A 21,864-nucleotide genomic window follows, 5' to 3' on the forward strand; every position below is an offset into this window, starting at 1 on the left:
GGTGGATGATTGACTTGCGTGGCCACGCTATTCAACACCCACTATATATATATATATATATATATATATATATATATCTTTTTTACATATATTGGTATTTTTTTTACATATGTTGGTATTTTAATAAATCTTTGATTATTATTATTTGTAAGAAATATTCTGCCTTAAAACTTCAAGTCGTCCATACATATCCAGAAGTTTTAGTGCCCCTCAAACTATCTTACATTTACGTTTTTACTAAAGCAGACATGTCAGTAGTGGTGACAAGTCCTCGTATCAATTTAAAGTTTTCGACAATTGAGTATTTAGTGTTTTAAGTATCACGTTTAAGTTTTCTATTAAAACATCGGAAATTATAAATAGCAACATAAATAAGTTATATTTTCATCAGGATAAGACATAGCCTAAATCAATGTTAAAAAGCTTACGAGCTGTCTACTATACTTTAGGTATCACTATAACGAGACAGAGGTACTAAGCCAGGGCATTCTTAACTTTCAAAGGTTAATTCACTGAGTACAAAAAAAAAATATTAACATTTTTTTAAATGTTAAAAATTGAGCTTCAGATTATCAGGCAAGCAGCAGTGTTCTTCATGAGGATGTTAGCGAGTTATACTGTATGTGCCTAACTATTCCATATACTGGGATGGATTGAAAACATGTTTATACAAATGGGCCATGTATCTAGTATGAGGCTCGTGTTCACCCGCACTGTTCAATCAATAGTATGATGCTTGTGTTCACCCACAATCTGCAATCATAGTATGAGGCTTGTGTTCACCCGCACTCTTCAATCAATAGTATGACACTTGTCTTCACCCACACTCTTCAATCAATAGTATGACACTTGTCTTCACCCACACTCTTCAATCAATAGTATGACACTTGTCTTCACCCACACTCTTCAATCAATAGTGTGAGGCTTGTGTTCACCCACACTCTCCAATCATAGTATGATGCTTGTGTTCACCCACACTCTCCAATCATAGTATGATGCTTGTGTTCACCCACACTCTTCAATTATAGTATAAGGCTTGTGTTCATCTGCACTCTTCAATCATAGTATGAGGCTTGTGGTCATCTGCACTCTTCAATCATAGTATGAGGCTTGTGTTCATCTGCACTCTTCAATCATAGTATGAGGCTTGTGTTCACCCGCACTTTCCAATCAATAGTATGATGCTTGTGTTCACCCACACTCTTCGATCATAGTATGAGGCTTGTGTTCACCCACACTCTTCAATCATAGTATGAAGCTTGTGTTCACCCGCATTCTTCAATCATAGTACTGTTTGACGCTTGTGTTTACCTGCACTCTTCAATCAATAGTATGAGGCTTGTGTTCACCCGCACTTTTCAATCAATAGTATGAGGTTTGTGTTCATCCGCAATCTTCAATTATAGTATGAGACTCGTGTTCACCGACACTCTTTAATCAACACTATGATGCTTGTGTTCGCCTGCACTCTGTAACCAATAGTATGAGGCTTGTGTTCACGCGCTCTCTTCAATTAATAGTATGATGCTTGTGTTCACCCGCACTCTTTAATCATAGTAGACATCATTAAACCTGTATTTCACAACTTTGGAACCATAGCTTAAGAAAAAGTAGTTTATTTAGCTCAGCAGTACCCAGTCACCACACACAGTGCTCAGTGTGAGGGCTTTGTTATGTCTCCCTATATGTATATCAGTACTACTAATGAATCTGGAAAGTTCCTTCATAATCATGTTGTTATCCTCAAAGGGGAACTCCAACAGGGAATTAATAATCCCCAAGTTAAACACAGAAATAATCAAATTGAAAATGCATGTTTTATTTATGACCATATTATTTTTGCTAATTAACCATGATATAAATCTTAACAATAAACCATGATATAAGTTTTGTAAGTTAAGTTTTCTGGAGAAAAAAAAAAGCTGCGCTGTTGTAGAAGCAATTCATACGATTTATCAAAACTAGTGCAAAAGAAAACAGAATGGCAACCAAAGAGATAGATTCTTTCATTTCTACCAAAATATCTCTGAAATAATTAAGGGTAGTATCTGATTGGTTTGTAGGGGTAACTAAACCCATTTTCCTTTGCACCATCTTTTATAAATGTCCCCCATATGTTTTTGCACTAGTAGGATAGCATTTTTTAGGGTAGCATTTTTTCCCCCAAAATACAGAATGCAGGGTGCACTTCTGAATGTAAGAGTATGCCGGCATTGTTTTGAGTCAACACTAATCTCAGTCTTTGAAAGAAGTTAATTTATGAGCACAACCGTTTAAATAAAATGAAAATCCATTGATAAGCCACCATGAAAACTACATATCTGTCTATTTTCCAAGTTATGCAGTCAAGTAAACTAACCGTGCCTCTCTTACCATGGAGCCATAAGCAAAATAAAAGTGCACAGAACTTACTTCCTCACACCATTTTGTGGCAAACTCATGAGCTCATGCTGTCCCATGTCTTTGCACTGTCAAGCAGGGGCGTACCTAGAGCATTTGGCACCCGGGGCGAACCCTTTGTTTAGTGCCCGCAGTTGAGCTAATGTCCCCATAATGTATGCCAGTATAAAATACCTCTATATAGTGCCCCAGTAAATGCCCTCATACTGCTCCTCTCCCCCTTCCCCATAGTGTCCCCCATAATATGCCAGTAAAAAAATGCCCCTTAGTGCCCCCAGCAGATGCCCCTATAGTGCTCCTCCCCCACAATGTGTCAGTAAAAAAATGCCCCTTCTTAGTGCCACCATATGCCCCAATAGTGCTCCACTCCCCCATAGTGCCGCTCTCCCCTATAGTGCCTCCCATAATGTGCCAGTAAAAAAATGCCCCCTTAGTGCCACCAAATGCCAGTGCCCCCCATAATGTTCCAATACAAAAGACCACTTTAGAGCCCCCACTTCCCCATAGTGCCCCCAAATAATGCCCCTATAGTAACACCAGATGCCCCATAGTGCTGCTCTCCCCTATAGTGCCCCCCAGAATGTGCCAATAATAAAAAAAAAAGCCCACAGATACCCCCATGGTGCCCCCCCATAATGTGCCAGTAAGAAATGTCCCCATAGTGCCAGCTCCCCCCCCCATAGTGCCAGCCCCCCCCATAGTGCCAGCTCCCCCCCATAGTGCCAGCTCCCCCCCATAGTGCCAGCTTCCCCCCCCCTATAGTGCCAGCTCCCCCCCCTATAGTGCCAGCTCCCCCCCCTATAGTGCCAGCTCCCCCTATAGTGCCAGATCTCCCCCTATAGTGCCAGATCTCCCCCTATAGTGCCAGATCTCCCCCCTATAGTGACAGCTGTCCCTATAGTGCCCCCCCCATAGTGCCAGATCTCCCCCTATAGTGCCAGATCTCCCCCATAGTGTCAGCTCCCCCTATAGTGCCAGCTGTCCCTATAGTGCCCCCCCCATAGTGCCAGATCTCCCCCTATAGTGCCAGATCTCCCCCCTATAGTGCCAGCTGTCCCTATAGTGCCCCCCCATAGTGCCAGATCTCCCCCTATAGTGCCAGGATCTCCCCCCTATAGTGCCAGGATCTCCCCCCTATAGTGCCAGGATCTCCCCCCTATAGTGCCAGGATCTCCCCCCTATAGTGCCAGGATCTCCCCCCTATAGTGCCAGGATCTCCCCCCTATAGTGCCAGGATCTCCCCCCTATAGTGCCAGGATCTCCCCCCTATAGTGACCCCCCATAGTGCCCCTCCATAGTGCTAGTTCCCCCATAGTGCCAGGGCCCCCCCCCGCCCGCAAAGAGGAAAAAAAAAACCGAATACTTACCTCCATCAGCTCAGCAGCGATGCAAGCCTTTTCCGGCCTGTGTCCCTGCTGTGTGCTGCCGGTCTCAGGTGTCGCGATGATAATGACATCATCGCGCTGCCTGAGCCGGCCTCTGATAGGCTGCAGGCATTAGTGCCTGCGGCCTATCAGAAGAACAGGGGAGGGACACGCCTCTCCCTCCCCTGCCCCACAGCACACAGCGGCCGCAATTACATCCAGGGCCGCGCCGCCTGTGGCGATCGGCGGTGCGGCCCTGAAGAATAAAAAATAATTTTTTTTTTTTTTAAAGACAGGCGGCCTGGCTGGCACCCCCCTTGTGAGTGGCACCCGGGGCGGCCCGCCCCCCCCCCCCCGCCCCCCCCTTAGTACGCCACTGCTGTCAAGACACGTGCTTCTCACCTTCATGTTATGTTAATACCATTCTAATGGTTTTCTTTCTGGAGGTGCACCTAAGGATTTAGTCTGTCACACAGCAGTTGATGCTGAAGCTATCAGTTAACAAAAGTCACTTGACTCCAAATTATTATTTTTCACTACATATCAATGCATATTAAATACAGTATTTCTAGTATATTTGTACATTACAGTGACTCTCCACCTATTGTAAAACTTGCAGTCGCAGCACACCATGAGAGCTCGTAACTGCTAAAGCATACTTAGATCTCTGGTCATGAGAACTAAAGGTTGATAATCTTCATTTATTGTCTGCACAAGACCAGTCTATCAAGGATTTTAACATCAGTAAAGCTTCATGCAAAAAGCTGTTACTCAGCTGTGCCCCTATTGCGTCCCACTTGAATTGTTCTGCAATCTGGAAGAAGCTGTGTGGAACAGAGGCTCGGAAGCCCACGGAAGCACTATGGAGTGCTTCTGTAGGGGTTTTCTCTGTGCCTCCGAACCGCCCAAAAATAGAACATGTTCAATTTTTTTGTGGTGCGGATGAATCACAGACCCATTCAAGTTGAAAGGGTCTGCATCCATCTGTGGCAACCGCACAGATCGTACCTGTGCATTGGGTTTCACATATTGCAGTCCCCAATGCACGGAAGGTCCGGCACACGTTCATGTGCATGAGGCCTAAATCTATATTCAGTGTGATGTGAATAATGCTATGAAATGTAAAAAAAATACACAGTGGGGAGATTTATGAAAGCTCCCCCAGTAAGTTTAATTCAAATGGCATTTGATCTGTTGTGATCAAATACATTGTCAAAAGTGCCATAGGCAAGAACAGAAAACCATTAAGAAAGAGTCTTGGGTTAAATTTGGAGGAAGAATAAGCATTAAAGGTCAAGAAGCAGAGAAAAGATGGTAATACAAATAGTATTAGAGGTTTTGTTAAATTAGTAAAGGTGGTGGAATTAGAGGAATTAGACTTTACTTTTTGGGGAAAAGTTTCTCTGAAACAAAAATTTTGTAAAATAGAACCTCTTTTGGGCTTATCTATTATGTCCTTTCAAATACATGCTTTTGAGAAAGAAAACAAAATAATATGTTAAGTTGCTCTATCACACCTGCGTTCTTGTCTTCCGGCACAGAGTTCCGTCGTCGGGGCTCTATGCCGGAAGAATCCTGATCAGTTTTATCCTAATGCATTCTGAATGGAGTGAAATCCGTTCAGGATGCATCAGGATGTCTTCAGTTCCGGAATGGAACGTTTTTTGGCCGGAGAAAATACCGCAGCATGAAGACTTGCCGCAGGGCCGGATCCGGAATTAATGCCCATTGAAAGGCATTGATCCGGATCCGGCCTTAAGCTAAACGTCGTTTCGGCGCATTGCCGGATCCGACGTTTAGCGTGTAATTCCGGCAAGTGGAGTACACGCCGGATCCGGACAACGCAAGTGTGAAAGAGGCCTTAGAAAGATTAAGGAGAGATGGCCAGTATGCAATGAGTAATAAAGTTATGACAACAGGATCTGATTTACTACATCGGTGTTAAGACTTAAGTTATTATTAATTGAATGTTTAATTAAAATGTTAATATTATGTAGCATGTCAACTGACTGGCTGTCTGGATATGACAGGAACACTGATATGAGCAAATAATGCCATTCAATGTGGTCAACAACTGGTCTTATACTAACACTTTAAGACCATAAATATTAATAGTCTACCTATAATGACAATCTTCTTACAATACCAACAAGATACTGCTTACAACAACCAATAAATTACATCTGTTTAGAGATGAGCAAATCGATCCTTAACTAATTTAATTTATCTTGAATTTCCCAAAACGGTGGATAGACGAATCTGAATCTTTTGTGATTGGATTCTGATGAATCTCTCAAAATAGTGGCCACTAGTGATGAGCGAAGCGAGCTTCGGATGCTAGATCTGAAGTCACTTTGCTCAAAACTTTGGTTTAATGCTGTACGGAGATGCATCTCATTAAAATGTATGGTCTCTGACAAGAGGAAGTCAGGTATTCCAGAAGTCTTGTGAGACTTCGGTGAATAACTTTGGAATTGGATTTTTAAACAAAAATTTTTTTGAAAACTTGGCTTTAGTTCCAAGGTACCAGTTCAAATCCAAAAACATTATAGGAACCATTGAATCCGAAAACACCTGTACTATTAAAATGTAACAATATCTATCCCATATGGCAAATAGCGTAAGGGAAAAAAATCTAAATGGTCAATTCACCATTTTTTGGTCCCTTCACCTCCCCAAAAATTGTAATAAAAAGTGATCAAAAAGTCGTACACACTTCAAAATAGTATCACTAACACAATAACATAACATAATACTATGGTGAATTGCATTTTGTTTTCCAATTCCAATTGACTTTCAGGGCAATCTGACCACTTTTGATTAGGGTTGAATTTTTTTGTACCGGAATCGAAAAATTCATTAGAATCTGAACTGAAAGAAATTTCTAAAAATGTGTTCATATGACTGACTTTTATATTATTTTCCTATTACATGCTTAGTTGTCTTCTTAAGAGCTGTCATCTGGTAGAAAAAAGGTACAGCTTTTATCCAGTTAAGCTACAATAAAATATCAAGTTGAATAGCCAAATGACATATTTTTTCAAATGTGGCAATAAAAGGTAAAAATTTACTTCAACTGTCTAAATACTAATAGGTGTGGAAGATAAAAGTTAGGTATAGTATTTCCTAATGCCAGTTAATACAGTCTTGAGGAGGTTGGGCATTTAAACTATATGGGGCACATTTATTAAGACTAGTGTTTTAGATGCTAGTCTTAATAGGCTCCTGCACTGGTGGTGGATCCACCAGAGTTATGAAGAGGTGTAGGCCTCTGAATAACTTTGGCAGATTCTCTGCCGTTTCTTAATGTAAGACAGCTTCCTAGCAGTCTTACATTTAGACCATTTTCTATGACTAAAACAGGTGTAGAAAATGGTAAGTTGGACCTACCAATCCGTCCTCTTCCCTGCCCACACCACGCCCACTTTTTTAGACTTGGCATGAGTGGGGAGAAGCGCAGATTGTGGCGCAAAGGACCTTTGAGTCACAATTTGCCCCATAAATACGCCTAATTTAAGCGTTTTCCTTTACAGCAAAGTATCTCAATAATGGAGGAAAACACCTCAGTTTTGTCCCCATTCATTGTCAATGGGGACAAAACTGAACTGAACAGAACAGAATGCACCAGAATGCATGTTCCGTTTGGTTGTGTTCCCATGCAGAAAAGACAGACATGCAATGTGACAATGCACTGCAATATAAAGTACAAAAATTGCATGGAAATAACAAGTGCTACACTATAAGTGCGAGATACTTGGCAAATTATTTTGTACAAAATTATTTGAGCCCGTCTGCCAAGCGTCAAGGCGTTCTCTGTTAGACAGGTTCCTACGCTAAATTCTACCTGTTAGGTGCCATAACGGCTACCATACACTTCAGGGAGTGTAGGTTCCACGTACCTGCATTGTAAACTACCTGTTGGGTGCCATGACGGCTACCATCCACGTCAGGGAATGCAGGCTGCACAGCAGGCCCACTCCACAACACCACCGGCGCCTAAAAGCCACCAAGTATCTCGCACTTATAGTGTAGCACTTGTTATTTCCATGCAATTTTTGTACTTTATATTGCAGTGCATTGTCACATTGCATGTCTGTCTTTTATGTTATTTCCTTGCCCCAGCAATGCGCTCCTGCGGTTGTTATGTGACTGAGCCCCTTTTTTGGTTTCCTCTGTGTTCCCATGCAGGACAGATAAATGCTGTGAGCAGTGTTTTTGTGTGCATCATGGAATACTGATTAAGACAGATTTGGCATGAAACACAATGTAAATCAATGGTGCCAGATCAATTTTTCAGGTGCCTATTAACTTACAAAGGATTCAGATTGTTCATTTGGACCCGTTCAGAACAGATGCAGCTGGTTGTATTATCGTAACAGAAGTGTTTTTGCTGATCCTCTGTCGGATCCAGAAAAAACACTGAAGTGAAAGTAGCCTTAGTTGATTAAAAGCACTAACAGATGAAGTGAAACTATTCATTACAGTATCTCATGGCAATGCAACTTGTCAACGGGTGGGATATATTTGACAGCAAGTGAACAATCAGTTCTTAAAGGTGATGTTTTCTGGAAGCAGAAAAATTGACAAAACTTCCAAAGAACAACTTTGGCAAGGACCTAATTGAGAAGGCTACATGTCTGGGTCAGAGGCTCTCCAAAATGGCAAGTTTTGTCGGGTTTAGGTAAAAATGTTCAAGATACTGTAGCTATAGTTACTTTATTGGAAGAAAACCACAGTCACATATTTAGGAGAATATACTTGTATCCAAAGAAAGTTAAAAACAGCAATTTTTAACATATTCTTTTTAAATCATATTTAAAGAAATTATATGCCGCAGACACATTAAGTAAAGACCGGCAACAACATATTAACTAACTTTTCAATGGATTTTAATGGCTTTTGTCATGAGATAACTGAGATAAACACTGTGCCAAGTGTTATCAGAGTAAGTTTTTGATCGGCTACATCTGTAGGTAAAATTTTCCATCAGCAAAGATTTGCAGTCCTAGTCATGTATCTAAATATCATTACCAAGGTACAGTGGCTCGTTTGCATCCCATTCAACCCGCCAGCTGGCACATTTTTGGCTACTTGCATATAACACAAAAGATGCAACACTATGCACTATCACAGTTCTCTCAACAATATGTAACAAAATATATATAATCTCACATATCATTATCTCAATATCAACCCAGTCTTTAAGTTTAAATAACAAGCATCCACTGCCCCCCCCCCCCAAAAAAATAAATAAATTACCACATAGCTCCATTACCTTTGTTCATATTTAAGCCGTCATGACTTGGGCAAGCAATACAACCCGCTTATGTAATATGTAAATAATTTCTTACCATGTTTATTGAAGACACTGGTCCGATGCTGTTGACATATATGTCCACATCAATAACTGTAGGTTTAACTATGGAAAATGAGAAGAAAAAAAAATGAGAAATACATATACATATGTTCTAAATATACAGTGCATATTGTAATAGTCTATAAAAATGTTCTATGTCTGCAACTCATACTACTAGCACTAGTACTGCTGCTTAATAAAAACATTGGGAGTCATTTATGAACAGATATACGCCACTTTTTGGTGTATATCGGTCACAGATTGCAGCACTAAGGGGACGTGGTGTGGGTGGGGACAATGGTGGGCTGGCAGGCCCATCTCATTTATCATTTTTTTACAACTTTTTTAAATGGTCTAAATCCACATCAGCAAGGAAGCTGGCATAGATTTATACAAGTGTAAAGTCCGCCTAGGTTATGTAGAGGCCGCCATTGCAGGAGGGAAAAAAACCGCCATCTAAATCACCATTCTTCATAAATGCCCCCCATTATTTGTTGGGTTGAGGTTTTTATGGAAAAGTATGACTCCACTTGCCATTTCATTTTTTTACAATGAGTCTTTCCATTATAAACTATTGGATCATGTATTCTTTCATTGCTCTGCTATGTATTATTTGTAACATACAAGTGTAGGGAACAGCTAGACTTTTTTTGTAGTGCAGGTCTGTTTTATTACAAAACAGTATTCTATGCAAGGACCTCTGGAAAAGATAGTGTGTAGGATGAGATGCAGCAACACCTACCATGTACATTTATTTAACCTGTAGTCTAGTTTTCTTCATTTGAGTAGACAACATCCTGTACCTGTAAGTTATCTATTCTTGTAGCTTGTGAATTGAATTAAAAGGTTCTCTAAATTACAAAGTTATAAGACTTGGTAAACATTTGGTGGTCATTCACATAAGCAATTCTGAACAGGCATAGGACAAATGTGCATGTTCTGAAAGATTAGAAATAGAGATGAGCAAATAGATTCTGTAATAATTGATGAGGTTCACAAGTTCCCCAAATAAATCTAATTCAGCCTTGGATGAATCACTCAAAATGGTGCAAGTGCAATTTTACTGTAAGAACTGGCTGGGAAAACTGTGGGAGGCTGGAAATGGTAGATTATATGACCCTGGGAGGGAGGGGGCAGCTCTGATTGGATCAGAGGCTGACAGACACATTGCACCAATATACCGCACAATTTTAGTTAAAGCATTGTATTGAAATAACGCAATTAATGTAGCAGTTTCATTCAACATATTTTATTATGTTAATATACCATGCAGTTTTTGTCAAGTGTGTGTGGCGGCAACCAGGTGAGGAGTACAAAGACAAGTGTGTCTTGCCTACAGTCAAGCATGGTGGTGAGATTGTCATTGTTTGGGGCAGCATGAGTGCTGCCAGCTGTGGGGAGTTACAGTTCATTGAGGGAACCATGAATGCCAACATGTACTGTGACATATTGAAGCAGAGTATGATCCCCTCCCTTTGGAAACTGGTCCACAAGACAGTAGTCCAACATAACCACACCAAACACACCTCCAAAACTACCACTGCCTTGATAAAGAAACTGGTGGTAAAGGTGCTAGACTGGCCAAGCAGGTCTCCAGACCTAAACCTTATTGAGCATCTGTGGGGCATCCTCAAATGTAAGGTGGTGGAGTGCAAGGTCTCTAACATCCACCAACTCTGTGATATCTTCATGGAGGAGTGGTGGATTCCAGTGGCAATCCCTGTAAAGCTCTAGTAAGCTCCATGCCCAAGAAAATTAAGGCAGTGCTGAAAAATAATGGTGGCCACACAAAATATTGACACTTTGGGCACAGTTTGGCCATTTTCATTTAGGAGTGTACTCACTTTTGTCACCAGTGGTTTAGACATTAATAGCTGTCTGTTGAGTTATTTTCAGGGGTCAGCAAATTTACACTGTTATACAAGAGGTACACCGACTACTTTACATTGTATGAAAATGTCATTTCTTTGGTGTTGTCTCATGAAAATATATAATAAAATATTTACAAAAATGCGAGGGGTTTACTCACTTTTGTGAATGTGTATGAGAGACTGGTAAGGGAGTCATGAGAGATAGCTACTGTATGTGTATGGCCACCCTAAGAATGTGTTGGTATGATATATGCAATCACAGTTCTTACTTATAAAAGCCCCTTTACACAGACCAACACAGCGGGAATTACCTGCTTGTTACAAGAGGTGAACGCTGCATTTACTCTAGCGAAAATAATTGCTCATCCCCATTCACTTTCAATATTTCTAGGCAGTGAATCGTTGTTTAGACAGCACAATCTGCTGCCCAGAAATGATGGTGATGCCTTCACCTGATGAATGAGCACTTGCTCATTCATCAGGTGATCACCGACACCTTTAGACAAAACAATTATCAGGAAGAAAACTTCTCCATAATTGCTCTGATCATTGGCCTGTGTAAATGCCCCTTAACACAAAGACTAACACTGATCACAGGTATGGTTGTTAGCAGAATGATTTACAAACATACATTTTACTTTACGTCAATTGAAGGAATCACATAACCACACTCCATTTGTGCTGATTAGATTGTGACTAGAGTTGAGCGAACACCTGGATGTTCGGGTTCGAGAAGTTCGGCCGAACATCCCGGAAATGTTCGGGTTCGGGATCCGAACCCGATCCGAACTTCGTCCCGAACCCGAACCCCATTGAAGTCAATGGGGACCCGAACTTTTCGGCACTAAAAAGGCTGTAAAACAGCCCAGGAAAGAGCTAGAGGGCTGCAAAAGGCAGCAACATGTAGGTAAATCCCCTGCAAACAAATGTGGATAGGGAAATGAATTAAAATAAAAATTAAATAAATAAAAATTAACCAAAATCAATTGGAGAGAGGTTCCATAGCAGAGAATCTGGCTTCCCGTCACCCACCACTGGAACAGTCCATTCTCAGATATTTAGGCCCCGGCACCCAGGCAGAGGAGAGAGGTCCCGTAACAGAGAATCTGTCTTCATGTCAGCAGAGAATTAGTCTGCATGTCATAGCAGAGAATGAGGCTTCACGTCAGCCACCACTGCAACAGTCCATTGGCATATATTTAGGCCCAGCACCCAGGCAGAGGAGGGAGGTCCCGTAACAGAGAATCTGTCTTCATGTCAGCAGAGAATTAGTCTGCATGTCATAGCAGAGAATGAGGCTTCACGTCAGCCACCACTGCAACAGTCCATTGGCATATATTTAGGCCCAGCACACACACAGGCAGAGGAGAGAGGTCCCGTAACAGACAATCTGTCTTCATGTCAGCAGAGAATTAGTCTGCATGTCATAGCAGAGAATGAGGCTTCACGTCAGCCACCACTGCAACAGTCCATTGGCATATATTTAGGCCCAGCACACACACAGGCAGAGGAGAGAGGTCCCGTAACAGAGAATCTGTCTTCATGTCAGCAGAGAATCAGTCTTCATATCATAGCAGAGAATCAGGCTTCACGTCACCCACCACTGTAAGAGTCAATTTTCATAAATTTAGGCCCAGAACCCAGGCAGAGGAGAAAGGTCCCGTAACAGACAATCTGGCTTCATGTCAGCAGAGAATCAGTCTTCATATCATAGCAGAGAATCAGGCTTCACGTCACCCACCACTGTAAGAGTCAATTTTCATAAATTTAGGCCCAGAACCCAGGCAGAGGAGAAAGGTCCCGTAACAGACAATCTGGCTTCATGTCAGCAGAGAATCAGTCTTCATATCATAGCAGAGAATCAGGCTTCACGTCACCCACCACTGTAAGAGTCAATTTTCATAAATTTAGGCCCAGAACCCAGGCAGAGGAGAAAGGTCCCGTAACAGACAATCTGGCTTCATGTCAGCAGAGAATCAGTCTTCATATCATAGCAGAGAATCAGGCTTCACGTCACCCACCACTGTAAGAGTCAATTTTCATAAATTTAGGCCCAGAACCCAGGCAGAGGAGAAAGGTCCCGTAACAGACAATCTGGCTTCATGTCAGCAGAGAATCAGTCTTCATATCATAGCAGAGAATCAGGCTTCACGTCACCCACCACTGTAAGAGTCAATTTTCATAAATTTAGGCCCAGAACCCAAGCAGAGGAGAAAGGTCCCGTAACAGACAATCTGGCTTCATGTCAGCAGAGAATCAGTCTTCATATCATAGCAGAGAATCAGGCTTCACGTCACCCACCACTGTAAGAGTCAATTTTCATAAATTTAGGCCCAGAACCCAGGCAGAGGAGAAAGGTCCCGTAACAGACAATCTGGCTTCATGTCAGCAGAGAATTAGTCTGCATGTCATAGCAGAGAATGAGGCTTCACGTCACCCACCACTGCAACAGTCCATTGGCATATATTCAGGCCCAGTACCCAGGCAGAGGAGAGAGGTCCCGTAACAGAGGATCTGGCTTCATGTCAGCAGAGAATCAGTCTGCATGTCATAGCAGAGAATCAGGCTTCACGTCAGCCACCACTGCAACAGTCCATTGTCATAAATTTAGGCCCAGCACCCAGGCAGAGGAGAGAGGTCCCGTAACAGAGGATCTGGCTTCATGTCAGCAGAGAATCAGTCTGCATGTCATAGCAGAGAATCAGGCTTCACGTCAGCCACCACTGCAACAGTCCATTGTCATAAATTTAGGCCCAGCACCCAGGCAGAGGAGAGAGGTCCCGTAACAGACAATCTGGCTTCATGTCAGCAGAGAATTAGTCTGCATGTCATAGCAGAGAATCAGGCTTCATGTCAGCCACCACTGCAACAGTCCATTGGCATATATTTAGGCCTAGCACACAGGCAGAGGAGAGGTTCATTCAACTTTGGGTAGCATCGCAATATAATGGTAAAATGAAAATAAAAATAGGATTGAATGAGGAAGTGCCCTGGAGTCCAATAATATATGGTTATGGGGAGGTAGTTAATGTCTAATCTGGACAAGGGACGGACAGGTCCTGTGGGATCCATGCCTGGTTCATTTTTATGAACGTCAGCTTGTCCACATTGGCTGTAGACAGGCGGCTGCGTTTGTCTGTAATGACGCCCCCTGCCGTGCTGAATACACGTTCAGACAAAACGCTGGCTGCCGGGCAGGCCAGCACCTCCAAGGCATAAAAGGCTAGCTCTGGCCACGTGGACAATTTAGAGACCCAGAAGTTGAATGGGGCCGAACCATCAGTCAGTACGTGGAGGGGTGTGCACACGTACTGTTCCACCATGTTAGTGAAATGTTGCCTCCTGCTAACACGTTGCGTATCAGGTGGTGGTGCAGTTAGCTGTGGCGTGTTGACAAAAGTTTTCCACATCTCTGCCATGCTAACCCTGCCCTCAGAGGAGCTGGCCGTGACACAGCTGCCTTGGCGACCTCTTGCTCCTCCTCTGCCTTGGCCTTGGGCTTCCACTTGTTCCCCTGTGACATTTGGGAATGCTCTCAGTAGCGCGTCTACCAACGTGCGCTTGTACTCGCGCATCTTCCTATCACGCTCCAGTGCAGGAAGTAAGGTGGGCACATTGTCTTTGTAGCGTGGATCCAGCAGGGTGGCAACCCAGTAGTCCGCACAGGTTAAAATGTGGGCAACTCTGCTGTCGTTGCGCAGGCACTGCAGCATGTAGTCGCTCATGTGTGCCAGGCTGCCCAGGGGTAAGGACAAGCTGTCCTCTGTGGGAGGCGTATCGTCATCGTCCTGCCTTTCCCCCCAGCCACGCACCAGTGATGGACCCGAGCTGCGTTGGGTGCCACCCCGCTGTGACCATGCTTCATCCTCATCCTCCTCCACCTCCTCCTCATCCTCGTCCTCCTCGTCCTCCAGTAGTGGGCCCTGGCTGGCCACATTTGTACCTGGCCTCTGCTGTTGCAAAAAACCTCCCTCTGAGTCACTTCGAAGAGACTGGCCTGAAAGTGCTAAAAATGACCCCTCTTCCTCATCCTCCTCCTCCTCCTCCTGGGCCACCTCCTGTTCCATCATCGCCCTAAGTGTTTTCTCAAGGAGACATAGAAGTGGTATTGTAACGCTGATAACGGTGTCATCGCCACTGGCCATGTTGGTGGAGTACTCGAAACAGCGCAATAGGGCACACAGGTCTCGCATGGAGGCCCAGTCATTGGTGGTGAAGTGGTGCTGTTCTGTAGTGCGACTGACCCGTGCGTGCTGCAGCTGAAACTCCACTATGGCCTGCTGCTGCTCGCACAGTCTGTCCAGCATGTGCAAGGTGGAGTTCCACCTGGTGGGCACGTCGCATATGAGGCGGTGAGCGGGAAGGCCGAAGTTACGCTGTAGCGCAGACAGGCGAGCAGCGGCAGGATGTGAACGCCGGAAGCGCGAACAGACGGCCCGCACTTTATGCAGCAGCTCTGACATGTCGGGGTAGTTGTGAATGAACTTCTGCACCACCAAATTCAGCACATGCGCCAAGCAAGGGATGTGCGTCAAATTGGCTAGTCCCAGAGCTGCAACGAGATTTCGCCCATTATCACACACCACCAGGCCGGGCTTGAGGCTCACCGGCAGCAACCACTCGTCGGTCTGTTGTTCTATACCCCGCCACAACTCCTGTGCGGTGTGGGGCCTGTCCCCCAAACATATGAGTTTCAGAATGGCCTGCTGACGTTTACCCCGGGCTGTGCTGAAGTTGGTGGTGAAGGTGTGTGGCTGACTGGATGAGCAGGTGGAAGAAGAGGAGGAGGAAGCCGAGAAGGAGGAGGTGGCAACAGGAGGCAAAGAATGTTGCCCTGCGATCCTTGGCGGCGGAAGGACGTGCGCCAAACAGCTCTCCGCCTGGGGCCCAGCTGCCACTACATTTACCCAGTGTGCAGTTAGGGAGATATAGCGTCCCTGGCCGTGCTTACTGGTCCACGTATCTGTGGTTAGGTGGACCTTGCCACAGATGGCGTTGCGCAGTGCACACTTGATTTTATCGGATACTTGGTTGTGCAGGGAAGGCACGGCTCTCTTGGAGAAGTAGTGCCGGCTGGGAACAACATACTGTGGGACAGCAAGCGACATGAGCTGTTTGAAGCTGTCTGTGTCCACCAGCCTAAATGACAGCATTTCATAGGCCAGTAGTTTAGAAATGCTGGCATTCAGGGCCAGGGATCGAGGGTGGCTAGGTGGGAATTTACGCTTTCTATCAAATGTTTGTGAGATGGAGAGCTGAACGCTGGCGTGTGACATGGTTGAGACGCTTGGTGACGGAGGTGGTGGTGGTGGTGGTACATCCCCTGTTTGCTGGGCGGCAGGTGCCAACGTTCCTCCAGAGGCGGAGGAAGAGGCCGAGGCGGCAGCAGCAGAATAGGCCGAGGCGGCAGCAGCAGAAGAGGTAGCAGGGGGAGCCTGAGTGACTTCCTTGGTTTTAAGGTGTTTACTCCACTGCAGTTCATGCTTTGCATGCAGGTGCCTGGTCATGCAGGTTGTGCTCAGGTTCAGAACGTTAATGCCTCGCTTCAGGCTCTGATGGCACAGCGTGCAAACCACTCGGGTCTTGTCGTCAGCACATTGTTTGAAGAAGTGCCATGCCAGGGAACTCCTTGAAGCTGCCTTTGGGGTGCTCGGTCCCAGATGGCGGCGGTCAGTAGCAGGCGGAGTCTCTTGGCGGCGGGTGTTCTGCTTTTGCCCACTGCTCCCTCTTTTGCTACGCTGTTGGCTCGGTCTCACCACTGCCTCTTCCTCCGAACTGTGAAAGTCAGTGGCACGACCTTCATTCCATGTGGGGTCTAGGACCTCATCGTCCCCTGCATCGTCTTCCACCCAGTCTTGATCCCTGACCTCCTGTTCAGTCTGCACACTGCAGAAAGACGCAGCAGTTGGCACCTGTGTTTCGTCATCATCAGAGACATGCTGAGGTGGTATTCCCATGTCCTCATCATCAGGAAACATAAGTGGTTGTGCGTCAGTGCATTCTATGTCTTTCACCGCTGGGGAAGGGCTAGGTGGATGCCCTTGGGAAACCCTGCCAGCGGAGTCTTCAAACAGCATAAGAGACTGCTGCATAACTTGAGGCTGAGACAGTTTCCCTGGTATGCATGGGGGTGATGTGACAGACTGATGGGGTTGGTTTTCAGGCGCCATCTGTGCGCTTTCTGCAGAAGACTGGGTGGGAGATAATGTGAACGTGCTGGATCCACTGTCGGCCACCCAATTGACTAATGCCTGTACCTGCTCAGGCCTTACCATCCTTAGAACGGCATTGGGCCCCACCATATATCGCTGTAAATTCTGGCGGCTACTGGGACCTGAGGTAGTTGGTACACTAGGACGTGTGGATGTGGCAGAACGGCCACGTCCTCTCCCAGCACCAGAGGGTCCACTAACACCACCACGACCATGTCCACGTCCGCGTCCCTTACTAGATGTTTTTCTCATTGTTATGGTTCACCACAACAACAAATATATTATTTGGCCCAATGTATTGTATTCAAATTCAGCGGGATATAAATTTGAGGCCTAGTATTTAGGCGCTGGGTGACCGGTATGGATTTAGTGACAGAATTAGACTTGGAAATGCACAGAAGCGTGTGTGTGAAGTTATTCTGAATGACCCAATGTGCACCTTGAATATTATATACCCTTTTTGGGATAGATTTCAAATAGCTCTGATATAGCAGGAACCACTAAATTATGAAATTGCTAAATTGGGAATTGTACTTCAACCCAGAACAAAAAATGTGCTTTGACGGACACTAAATATCTTGCCCAGCAACAACAGTACAGCGGTGGGTAACGAGAGATTTAGAGGGATTTAAATTTGAGGCCTAGTATTTAGGCGCTGGGTGACAGGTATGGGTTTAGTGACAGAATTAGACTTGGAAATACACAGTAGCGGGTGTGTGTGAAGTTATTCTGAATGATCCAATGTGCACCTTCAATATTATATACCCTTTTAGGGATAGATTTCAAATAGCTCTGATATAGCAGAAACCACTAAATTATGAAATTGCTAAATTGGGAATTGTACTTCAACCCAGAACAAAAAATGTGCTTTGACGGACACTAAATATCTTGCCCAGCAACAACAGTACAGCGGTGGGTAACGAGAGATTTAGAGGGATTTAAATTTGAGGCCTAGTATTTAGGCGCTGGGTGACAGGTATGGGTTTAGTGACAGAATTAGACTTGGAAATGCACAGAAGCGTGTGTGTGTGAAGTTATTCTGAATGACCCAATGTGCACCTTCAATATTATATACCCTTTTAGGGATAGATTTCAAATAGCTCTGATATAGCAGAAACCACTAAATTATGAAATTGCTAAATTGGGAATTGTACTTCAACCCAGAACAAAAAATGTGCTTTGACGGACACTAAATATCTTGCCCAGCAACAACAGTACAGCGGTGGGTAACGAGAGATTTAGAGGGATTTAAATTTGAGGCCTAGTATTTAGGCGCTGGGTCACCGGTATGGATTTAGTGACAGAATTAGACTTGGAAATGCACAGAAGCGTGTGTGTGAAGTTATTCTGAATGACCCTATGTGCACCTTCAATATTATATACCCTTTTAGGGATAGATTTCAAATAGCTCTGATATAGCAGAAACCACTAAATTATGAAATTGCTAAATTGGGAATTGTACTTCAACCCAGAACAAAAAATGTGCTTTGACGGACACTAAATATCTTGCCCAGCAACAACAGTACAGCGGTGGGTAACGAGAGATTTAGAGGGATTTAAATTTGAGGCCTAGTATTTAGGCGCTGGGTCACCGGTATGGATTTAGTGACAGAATTAGACTTGGAAATGCACAGAAGCGTGTGTGTGAAGTTATTCTGAATGACCCTATGTGCACCTTCAATATTATATACCCTTTTAGGGATAGATTTCAAATAGCTCTGATATAGCAGAAACCACTAAATTATGAAATTGCTAAATTGGGAATTGTACTTCAACCCAGAACAAAAAATGTGCTTTGACGGACACTAAATATCTTGCCCAGCAACAACAGTACAGCGGTGGGTAACGAGAGATTTAGAGGGATTTAAATTTGAGGCCTAGTATTTAGGCGCTGGGTCACCGGTATGGATTTAGTGACAGAATTAGACTTGGAAATGCACAGAAGCGTGTGTGTGAAGTTATTCTGAATGACCCTATGTGCACCTTCAATATTATATACCCTTTTAGGGATAGATTTCAAATAGCTCTGATATAGCAGAAACCACTAAATTATGAAATTGCTAAATTGGGAATTGTACTTCAACCCAGAACAAAAAATGTGCTTTGACGGACACTAAATATCTTGCCCAGCAACAACAGTACAGCGGTGGGTAACGAGAGATTTAGAGGGATTTAAATTTGAGGCCTAGTATTTAGGCGCTGGGTCACCGGTATGGATTTAGTGACAGAATTAGACTTGGAAATGCACAGAAGCGTGTGTGTGAAGTTATTCTGAATGACCCTATGTGCACCTTCAATATTATATACCCTTTTAGGGATAGATTTCAAATAGCTCTGATATAGCAGAAACCACTAAATTATGAAATTGCTAAATTGGGAATTGTACTTCAACCCAGAACAAAAAATGTGCTTTGACGGACACTAAATATCTTGCCCAGCAACAACAGTACAGCGGTGGGTAACGAGAGATTTAGAGGGATTTAAATTTGAGGCCTAGTATTTAGGCGCTGGGTCACCGGTATGGATTTAGTGACAGAATTAGACTTGGAAATGCACAGAAGCGTGTGTGTGTGAAGTTATTCTGAATGACCCTATGTGCACCTTCAATATTATATACCCTTTTAGGGATAGATTTCAAATAGCTCTGATATAGCAGAAACCACTAAATTATGAAATTGCTAAATTGGGAATTGTACTTCAACCCAGAACAAAAAATGTGCTTTGACGGACACTAAATATCTTGCCCAGCAACAACAGTACAGCGGTGGGTAACGAGAGATTTAGAGGGATTTAAATTTGAGGCCTAGTATTTAGGCGCTGGGTGACAGGTATGGGTTTAGTGACAGAATTAGACTTGGAAATACACAGTAGCGGGTGTGTGTGAAGTTATTCTGAATGACCCAATGTGCACCTTCAATATTATATACCCTTTTTGGGATAGATTTCAAATAGCTCTGATATAGCAGGAACCACTAAATTATGAAATTGCTAAATTGGGAATTGTATTTCAACCCAGAACAAGAAATGTGCTTGAACGGACACTAAATAACTCGCCCAGCTACAGCACTAGGGACAGATTTAGCTGGATATAAATTTGAGGCCTAGTATTTAGGCGCTGGGTGACCGGTATGGATTTAGTGACAGAATTAGACTGGGATATGGCCAAAAAATAAACAGACTATTGCTGGTTAAATGCACTTGGTGTGACAGCTTCACCCTGATGTAGGCTTTAGCCAAAAAACAACCACACCATTGAGGGTTAAATGCACTTGGTGACAGGCGCAGCTTGCCCCTGATTTTGTATATGGCCAAAAAATGAACAGACTATTGCTGGTTAAATGCACTTGGTGTGACAGCTTCACCCTGATGTAGGCTTTAGCCAAAAAACAACCACACCATTGAGGGTTAAATGCACTTGGTGACAGGCGCAGCTTGCCCCTGATTTTGTATATGGCCAAAAAATGAACAGACTATTGCTGGTTAAATGCACTTGGTGTCACAGCTTCACCCTGATGTAGGCTTTAGCCAAAAAACAACCACACCATTGAGGGTTAAATGCACTTGGTGACAGGCGCAGCTTGCCCCTGATTTTGTATATGGCCAAAAAATGAACAGACTATTGCTGGATAAATGCACTTGGTGTGACAGCTTCACCCTGATGTAGGCTTTAGCCAAAAAACAACCACACCATTGAGGGTTAAATGCACTTGGTCGCAGCTTGTGCTGGCGCACCACAAGACACAAAATGGCCGCCGATCACCCCAGAAAAATGAGACTGACAAACGGTCTGTGCAGCCTAAAAACAGTGAGCAATTGAGGATCAGCAGCTCAATGATCCACAGCTGCAGATCGATCAGTTAATCAAGTCCTTTGGAGGAGTTAATCTGCCTAATCTCGCCCTACTGTCGCAGCCGCAACCTCTCCCTACGCTAATCAGAGCAGAGTGACGGGCGGCGCTATGTGACTCCAGCTTAAATAGAGGCTGGGTCACATGGTGCTCTGGCCAATCACAGCCATGCCAATAGTAGGCATGGCTGTGATGGCCTCTTGGGGCAAGTAGTATGACGCTTGTTGATTGGCTGCTTTGCAGCCTTTCAAAAAGCGCCAAGAAAGCGTCACAAAAGCGCGAAGAAAGCGACGAACACCGAACCCGAACCCGGACTTTTACGAAAATGTCCGGGTTCGGGTCCGTGTCACGGACACCCCAAAATTCGGTACGAACCCGAACTATACAGTTCGAGTTCGCTCATCCCTAATTGTGACAAACAATAAAATAATTCAGGTTAAAATCTTCCTTGTTTCCTCGGTAAACACTAGGGAATTGTCTGCCCTTATGAATAGAAAAGGGGGCAAATAAAAAATGAATTAGTTTTAATATGAAAGGACTAAGAGCAGTCTAAACCAACAAAGCTATTTTATTTTTGATAACTGCCTCTTTGTGTAATTTTTGGGGGGAAAACAATTTTAAACAAAGTAAATCAAAATTTTAATATAGACATCTGAAAATGAATGCGAAACTGCTCTGCAACCTGCAATTTCAGCAAGTAGAGTTTGAGCAGCATGACATTTATTTATTACTTTTTATTAAAATTCAAACAACTAAATTACTAACAGTAGTTGATTTGTAAATGGGTAAAGATTCAACCTGTCTTGTGGGTAAA

General features: G+C 43.8%; 1 protein-coding gene across 4 annotated transcripts in view; it reads right to left on the reverse strand.

The window, feature by feature from the left end:
• GABRG3 (gamma-aminobutyric acid type A receptor subunit gamma3) overlaps nucleotides 1–21,864 on the reverse strand; it is a 1,148,957-nt gene that overhangs the window by 1,002,938 nt on the left and 124,155 nt on the right. For all 4 annotated transcript variants that reach the window (XM_044286710.1, XM_044286709.1, XM_044286712.1 and 1 more), the window contains exon 3: nucleotides 9,116–9,183. In XM_044286710.1, the coding sequence (XP_044142645.1) occupies nucleotides 9,116–9,183 (68 nt within the window). The remainder of the gene's footprint in view (nucleotides 1–9,115; nucleotides 9,184–21,864) is intronic.

This window comes from Bufo gargarizans, chromosome 3 (genome assembly GCF_014858855.1).
Source record: "Bufo gargarizans isolate SCDJY-AF-19 chromosome 3, ASM1485885v1, whole genome shotgun sequence".
Taxonomy (NCBI): domain Eukaryota; kingdom Metazoa; phylum Chordata; class Amphibia; order Anura; family Bufonidae; genus Bufo; species Bufo gargarizans.